Source organism: Chrysoperla carnea, chromosome 1, assembly GCF_905475395.1.
Source record: "Chrysoperla carnea chromosome 1, inChrCarn1.1, whole genome shotgun sequence".
Classification (NCBI taxonomy): domain Eukaryota; kingdom Metazoa; phylum Arthropoda; class Insecta; order Neuroptera; family Chrysopidae; genus Chrysoperla; species Chrysoperla carnea.
Window position 1 is genome coordinate 139,082,489 of NC_058337.1, and position 9,104 is coordinate 139,091,592.

Genomic DNA, 9,104 nt, shown 5'->3' on the forward strand with positions numbered 1-9,104 from the left:
TCATACTGAGTTCTCAATAGGTTATGATGTAATTTTAATAATTACATATAATAAATATAAAATCTAAACAGGTCTAATAAGAAACAGCTCGGTTTAATACTGCTCTGTATCTAAACAGGTCTGTTTAATACTGGTCTGTATCTGTTTAATACTGGTTTTGAGCTGTTTAATACTGGTTTTGACCTGTTTAATACTGGTTTTGACCTGTTTAATACTGATCTGTATCTGTTTAATACTGGTTTTGACCTGTTTAATACTGGTTTTGACCTGTTTAATACTGGTTTTAACCTGTTTAATACTGGTCTGTATCTGTTTAATACTGGTTTTGACCTGTTTAATACTGGTCTGTATCTGTTTAATACTGATCTGTATCTGTTTAATACTGGTTTTGACCTGTTTAATACTGGTCTGTATCTGTTTAATACTGGTTTTAACCTGTTTAATACTGGTTTTGACCTGTTTAATACTGATCTGTATCTGTTTAATACTGGTTTTGACCTGTTTAATACTGGTCTGTATCTGTTTAATACTGGTTTTGACCTGTTTAATACTGGTCTGTATCTGTTTAATACTGGTTTTAACCTGTTTAAAACTGGTTTTGTCCTGTTTAATACTGGTCTGTATCTGTTTAATACTGGTTTTAACCTGTTTAATACTGGTCTGTATCTGTTTAATACTGGTTTTGATCTGTTTAATACTGGTCTGTATCTGTTTAATACTAGTCTGTTTAGAAACAGGTCTGTTTAATACTGGTTTGACCTGTTTAATACTGGTCTGTTTAGAAACCAATCTGGTTTTCAGTATATTATATTTTCTTCCCTTAACTCTTGTATCAAACTATTGATTTCATTTTGATGACTGAAATTTCCCGCGTCACGTGATGCGCATAACAGCCGTAATCTGTCGCAAAGTTCGTCGATTGTATTCCAGTACACATAATCTATGGGATTATTAGTTACTCGTGATAATGTTAGACCGCTACCAGAAGCAGGAGCCGATGGGTATAGATGTTTTTTAATGATTTTTTTATACTTTAAACCTCTAGTTCCTTGAATTTGACCTCGAGAGTCATAATTACGTCTATTAGCGTTTGTTGATGTTACAATTTCTAAATAGTTACGCATGTCTTGCTCTGAATAATGTTTTGGTATCTGTTTTACTAAAAGCTCATATAAACCTGATGTCCCGTCGTACCATTTTTCGTTGACTTGTATATCGTTATGCTCAATGTGAACAACTGAATTACCTACATATAATCTATCAGCAGCATTATCATAACGTAATCCGTAAATATTATCGATAAGCTTATCATCTTTATTCGATAATATAAAATAAATGTATTTACCGGCCATATCTCCATAAGTCTTTGTAAAATGCTGAAGTGCATGCTGATTATTCTCTGGTGATTTTATAATCCCCCTAAATACAACATCTGGAGTGTGTGATGCATCATCCTCATAGGTGTCTGATAGATTTTGTTTTGTGACTACTGGAGTATCTTCAAATAATTTTCGAGCCTTCATTGGCGTATAATTTAATAGTTCATCTTTATTGTCTTCTAAGGTATCATCTTCCATCTTGCGTTTTATATTAATTCGAGTAAAATCGTTTTTGTTCTCTTGTTTTTCTACTAGCTTATTCAGCGGATCAGTGATGGGCTTAAATGTTTTTTCTAATGAAATGGTCGCTCTTTGTTCATCAGCTTTGAGTGCGTTATACTTTTTCTGTATAATATCGCTCAACTTAGCTAGCTGTTTCGTTGTCTGAAGCATGTTATCACATGAAAGCTCACAAGTTAAATGACCTATACAGTTGATAAACAGCGCTTAATAACCTAACAAGTATCATCAATCAACCTATATAATATGCTCTTTATAAGGAATAATAAATCAACTTGTACTACAGATAAGATAAAAAAAATTTTTATTTAAAAAAAATTACAATTTTAGATTAAAACAAAATACAAAATATGAATAAAGACAATTATTTTATTTTTTAATATTATTTATTGTTAAAACTTTTTTAATCATTAACACTAATTTATCAACAACAAGCACCTCCGTATAAAGATCTATTAAAAAAATAATGTAATAAATACATAATAATATTTGTAGTACAATGTTTATGTTGATAGATGCATAGAGCTTTTGATACACTGTCATTCTTATGAAGTGGTTTTCCACCATCCAAATTTTCAATGTGGACTGCCCTTGTTGAATTTCGAATTAATTTTTTAATCCAAATTTTCTTTTCTTCACCTTTGCAGTATATTACATTATGATTAGCAATATGTGTTAAAATGGTTGATAACTCACAATAATCGGTGGCTCCTTGATTCCAGTATAAGCCATGGTAATTATTTGAGAGCCAAATTGTTTGTTTCTTATCTGAATCACTTAATGTGTTAAATGGAAATGGTGGTTTGAATACATAATGTCCGAAATGGTTCCCATTTGTATCCACAAAACTAAGTTCTTTAACGATGAATTCATTGTTTACTTTGAAACCCTGTACGTCCACTATGTACGCCATTTTAAACTACTCTATTCACAATATTCGTAAGTGGATTGTATTTAAATAATCGATCATGGAACACTATACAATACGCACGCGTTTTAGCTGGGAAATTAACACTAGCTTCAAACTCAACGCGCAAGTCCACTGTTGTAGATTTAAGTGACTCTGGGTGCTTCGAACAGTCAATGACAAATAGAGGTGATTTATTTATAAACGTTTCTTTATCTAGCAATGGTTCTGTTATAGAGCGTCTATAGTACGATTTTTGAAAATTGCAATACATTTCATACAGTAACGCTGTTTGATTATTTGTGTAATTTAGATTCAAATTCACATATGGGTAGGCTTCACCATTTAAATAGACTTTCAAATTTGTTATGTTACAATGGTCAAACTGACTGGAATCTTTTAAAATGTTGCGGTCACGATTTGTTTGGAAACAGATAACAGCGTAGTTAGGACATTCTACACTAGTTTTAACACTCCATACATGTCTATCAGTTAATGGTAGTTCTGGTATAAGTAGACATTCCATTGATCGAAACCATAACCTCAAATCATCATTTTGATTGACTAAGTTGTATAATTCGACTCGCATTTTATCAGACACTTTAACGTATGGAACACACCATTCTAATTTGTTGATTTTAATTTTAGGTTTGCTTGTTGCGACAGTTGAGGTAAAACAATTAATATCATCATTTGCACGAACAATAACGATTTCTTGTTTCATGTTTACGAGAATTTTAGGATAATCTTCAAAAAAACCCATATACATTTTCAATGGAATACGAACATTGAAGTAACCAGCAGCATTCTTTTTAAAATTTTCACCAAAGCCAGCATTCTCTAAAGCTTTACTTTGATTTTGATTTAGGGATAGATAGTTTTTTATAGTGCTAACGATGCCTACGTTATTAATCACATCAATTACCTTACCACCAATTTCATAACGAATTTCATGAAACATAAATGATATAGCATTCGATATGAAGCTGGCTGTATTTGTATCATCATCATCAGTCACTTGACCTTCGATATTTAAAACACTTTCACTTGGTAATGTGTACAAGTCTTGTGATTGAATGCAAATTCTACTCTCATCGCTTGATTCAAATTTCGATGAATTATAAGCTTGGTGGTTGTGATACTCTAGTCCTGTAATAACATTATCGTACTCAGGTACATTGGTCACTTCTAGTATTTCTGCCATTCTTCTTCTTCTTCTTAATACAATTGAATTTTATTCGTATAACTGATTTCTTTATTTTAAACCAGCAACTAAATTTTACCCAACAATTGGCCGTTTTAGTTTTAAGCCAATTGATTGAAGAAATTTTCTATTTTCGTATGATAACTGTTTGTGATTTTTTATTCTATTGTTGCTCGATTGAGGTTGTTTTATCAGACGGTTTGTAGAAACACTGCCTCCGGCATAACGTGTAGGATGATTAAATACAAAACCCATTATATCTTTTTCAAGTGTAATCCAATTGTAATGTTTTCACCTCGAAAGTTAACTAATTTACCAGTTTGGTCCACTAACATGAGCGTAATGTTGCTTATAGTTCGACAGTTGATTGGTAAATAAATAACATTCATAGGATGTATCACAATTTTATAACCTGGTGGTAGATTTGGTGAAAAATGAAACAATGTGTGACTGATTTCATTGTTATGATACGATCCATTTGTAATATTACATTGAACATAAATTGTTTCTACAGGTAAAATATTAACTGTATTGTCACTTTCATGCCTTTTATTTGCATCTAGTTTTCGTTTATTAAATCCCAACATGCGACAAACAGAATCTGATGGTTCACAGTTTATTATCACAGTACACTTTATTTCACATTTTAATGTATTTGTATTAGCATTTATTTGTAGTGTCACCTCATCACCTACAGCTTCTTTTAAATAACGTTCAATATCTTCAACTTCATAAGATCCTGGTGGTATTTCTATGACTTTATCATCGTAATAAAACATGTTATTGTAGCTGTGTATATTAGGTATGGAATTGTACCCTTGTAAATCTACTAGACCCATTTCATAATTTTCATTTTTATCTAATTCAATTGGTGGAGAATAGTCTGTTGTTAAAAAAGAGCTATTCCCTGTAAAAGTAAGCATGTATGACATCTTGATTTTGAATGAAGTGAATACAATACTTGCTGGTTTATTTATTTAATAAAAATTGTATACATAGATGTCCACAAATCGGAGTATTAAACTGTTGTTGCCTATCAAAATTATATTGAATGTCACATCCGTTAAAATATTTAATGACTTCCACTGGCGGTCTCAAATTTCCAAAACTATCATAATAGATGACACTTCGATTGTACTTTTTATATGCCGTCCAGTGTGTACCACTATTTTTGGATACATCATGGTTGATAATTCCTGTTTCATATTTATATGGTCTTTTGGGTAGGGTGTCACGCATAAAAACACCACGAAAATACGGAATTTTAAATTGTTTAGCATACGCACGTAGCTCCGTATCGTAAAGTGCTCTACGTGGTAGCGTTTCAATTAGTTTTTTGCTAAATATAATCCCATGCCTTTGTTGTACGGTCTTAAATACAAGCCTTTACCCATTGCTATAGCTTCCATTGTTTTGTTGTGTCTTTGACTCTCATTAAGTTGATCACGAGCACTTTTATAATTTGTAACAGCTTTAGCAATACCCGACGCTCCACCAGCCAAAGCACCTAAAGCAGAGAGTCCTGCGAATATTGGAATTAATGGAAGTACACCACCAGACTTCGGAACTGGTATTACACGTGTGGGTGCTTTAATACGTTGACCTCGCACGGCTGCTTTTGCTATTTTTACAGCTGCTTTTAAGTCCGTTGGTTGTGATTTTTTCAATGCATTTCGTGCCTTTCGCACTGATGCTGTAAAGTTTATAGTTTTCTTTGTCTTTTTCGTCTTTTTCTTTTTTAATCCCATACCAAGTGAAGTTTTTGTCTTCATGGCGCCTGTAACGAATAAAGCGGATGCTTTTTCACCAATTGTTGAATCAGATGCTTTGGCACGTTTCCAAGCGGCTTCAGCTAATTGTTTATCTGCTAGATGACGCTCCTTTAAGTCTTTACTTTTTGAATATGCTATATCATGTACCATACAAGCCTGATCCAATGTGTTTTTTGGTTTATCACCACGCGCTAATCGTTCTGCCAGCTTAGTTCCAGGTCCACAATATTGATAAGTTGGTATGTGTAACTCAAACGGTAATTTATTTATAAGTGTGTTAACAATACCTCTTCCTTTGTGTTGTTGCTTCTGATGTGACATACTACTAAATGATTTAAACAATTAAGTTCACATATATTTAAATGTTTATAAAATGGGTTGTATTGAAATTTTAGTCTTAGTTACATTAAAAATGCGTTTTCATAAACAACAACCCGCTCTGAGTGTTGAAAATTTAATACCAGAAAATACAGACACACAAACATATCATGGTCCTCTATTTTCAGATTCACTACGAACAATAATATGTGGCCCTAGTGGCTGTGGTAAAACCAATGTTATGTTGAATTTAATTTATGATGAAAACGGTTTACGCTTTGAAAACATTTATGTGTACAGTAAATCTCTTTACCAACCGAAATATCAATTACTAGAAGAGACTTTAAAATTAGTGGAAGGGGTTGGATATTTTCCATTTAGTGATACTAGTGAAATTCTTAGTCCGAATGAAGCTCGAGAAAAAAGTCTTTTCATTTTTGACGATGTGAGCTGTCATTCACAACAGAGAATTAGAGAATACTTTAGTATGGGTCGTCATCGAAAAATTGATTGTTTCTACCTATGTCAGAGCTACGCACGTGTTCCAAAGCATAACATAAGGGACAATGTTAATTGCTTGGTGTTATTCAAAACGGACGAAATGAATCTAAAACACATATTCTACGATCATGTTGGCTCTGATATGAATTTTCAAAAATTTCATGATTTATGTCGACATTGTTGGAGTTCACCAAATGGATTTGTTGTAATAATGAAAAATTTCTCTATGAATGCGGGTCGTTATAGGAATGGATTTGATGAATTTATTGAACTGTAGTGTCACCAATACTTTATGTGTTTTTTCAGATTCATAATAATAATTTTTCTGTAAATTTTTTTTTAATGTAAATTTTAATCATTAATAAATAAAAAAAAAAAAAAATATTTATAAGATTTTTATTAAATAAAACCTTTATTCTAATCTCATAACACGTGTAAAATTATTTTAAGATCTAATGCGATTCAAACAAGTTTAAACATGTTCAAACAAGTTTGAACATGTTCAAACAAGTTTGAACTTGTAACAGGATGATGATATCATATTTTTCAAGGTCAAATCTATTTCAACATATTCTTGAGAATAGCTGACACGTGTAAAATTATTTTAAGATCAAAGTCCATTCAAACAAGTTTGAACATGTATTTTTATTATGTAAATTTCAAGTGTCATATTACATTGCTTAATCATAAAAAAAATATTAACATCCGGTCACGTGTTTTGACACATGTTAAATTATTTCAAACAAGTTTGAACTTGTAACAGGATGATGATATCATATTTTTCAAGGTCAAATTAACATATTCTTGAAAATTGCTGACTTGTGTAAAATTATTTTAAGATCAAAGTCCATTCAAACAAGTTTGAACATGTATTTTTATTATGTAAATTTCAAGTGTCATATTACATTGCTAATTCAATAAAAAAAAAAAAAAAAAAAATATTAACATCCGGTCACGTATCTTGAATTTTATCATGTATAAAGTGTCAAATTACAATATTTTTCAAGGTCAAATTAACATATTCTTGAAAATTGCTGACTAATGTCAACGTCCCGCCCCCGTTCACTCTCCGCCACTATTGGTTAAAGCCAATGACGTCATCAATGCTTAGGCAGCCATTATTCTCCTCCACCACACCTCCCGACGCCATCTTAATTTACTATTGGCCAATGCCGAGGTTTCCAACATTCACCTAGGTTTGCCCTTACGTCCCGCCCCCTGTTCACTCTCCGCCACTATTGGTTAAAGCCAACCCCCCCCGTTTAGCCATTCCTCACCCCACCACACCTCCCAACGCCATCTTGATTTTTACAGCGCTACTATTGGTCAAAGCCAATGACGTCATCAATGCTTAGGCAGCCATTATTCCCCAACACCACACCTCCCGACGCCATCTTGATTTACTATTGGTCAATGACGTCATCTATCCCCTCCAACTTCCGAGGTTTCCAACATTCACCTAGGTTTGCCCTTTTTTGAAAAGTGTACCATCCAACTGTGCTGAAATCCCTGTGACTCTTCTACTCCCCAGCTTTAAGATTATCAAGTTTTATTACTTTTGGACTGCCGGCAAAATAATTAAATGCATTGATATGACATTGTATCCATGTTTTACAACTTTGATCAAACACTACTTCATAATAATCAACGCGACTATAGCTTAAACGCATATTAAACACATATGCTTTAACTCTACGCCCTTGGGCATTATACTGTAAGCCTATGTCACCAAAATCTACTTGTGCTTCCTCTCCTGCTACAGTATGAAACCGAATGCAACTGTTATTCTGAATCTTATATTTTTTGATATAACGGGTTAGCTAACCATAACTTTTTGTATAACCTTGAATTTTTAACTCTTCAAAAATTCTTATATAACTTAGATTCTTTTCTAATAACTTAATTATTTGTTCGTGCCAAGAATCCAGTGCTGAAGATCGTTCATATTGTGCAGGATATTCTGTACCAGACACTACATAACGATTTATTATTTTTCTTACTGTTTTACGGTCTATCCTCGTTAGTTTGGCAATATTTCTTTGACTGTTGCCTTGCTTATAAAGGGTGATAATTGTTGTGTACATATTTATTCTTATCATTGTATCACTAGATATTTATTTTAATTAATTATCTAGTGAATATTGCACATTATAACCTTATTAGGTTACACCAAATTCTCTGGTCTCTTTTTCGTGCAATTTACTGGTCCCTTTTACTTTAGCAATGACATTATTAACTCATGCAATTATTGATCGAGTGGTACATCATGCTCATATACTAAACATAAAAGGTAAAAGTTATCGTATTAATAACTATAAATCTGGAGGTAATATGGCACAAAAATTTTTAAATATAGTGGTCCCTTTTTGACGTTATGTACTGGTCCCTTTCTAATTGACAATGACAACAATAATCCCGTGGTATGTTTGGTGATTGTCGAAACCGGTGCTCTATCATCTACATTACCAGGCGTTAGTTTTAGACCTTGAATCTGACTTTTTTCGTTAATAAGCAAATGTAATTTTAGACCAAAAAACCAACTTTTTGTTGTTTTACCCAAAGCAGCAATACCAGCAAATACTTTATTACGAGAGATTCTTTTTGGATGACAAACTTCTAAAGATGTGGCGTCAATATAAGAAACTCCCGTAGATTTAGCTTTCTGCGTATACCATTCAAGTAATAAAACTAAATAACTCAAAACTCTTGGTTTTAGAGCTATAAAACGAGTATATGATGGAAGAGTTACAAAGTCTGATTTATATAATTGTAGATAGGACATA

At 32.5% G+C, this 9,104-nt stretch overlaps 1 protein-coding gene across 1 annotated transcript; it reads right to left on the reverse strand.

Annotated features, from left to right (window-relative positions):
* Window positions 1-2,533: 2,533 nt before the first annotated feature.
* LOC123296147 lies at window positions 2,534-3,730 on the reverse strand. Its single transcript, XM_044877612.1, has one exon. The coding sequence runs from the start codon at window positions 3,728-3,730 to the stop codon at window positions 2,534-2,536; it is 1,197 nt and encodes a 398-aa protein (XP_044733547.1).
* Between the last annotated feature and the right edge of the window lie 5,374 nt (window positions 3,731-9,104).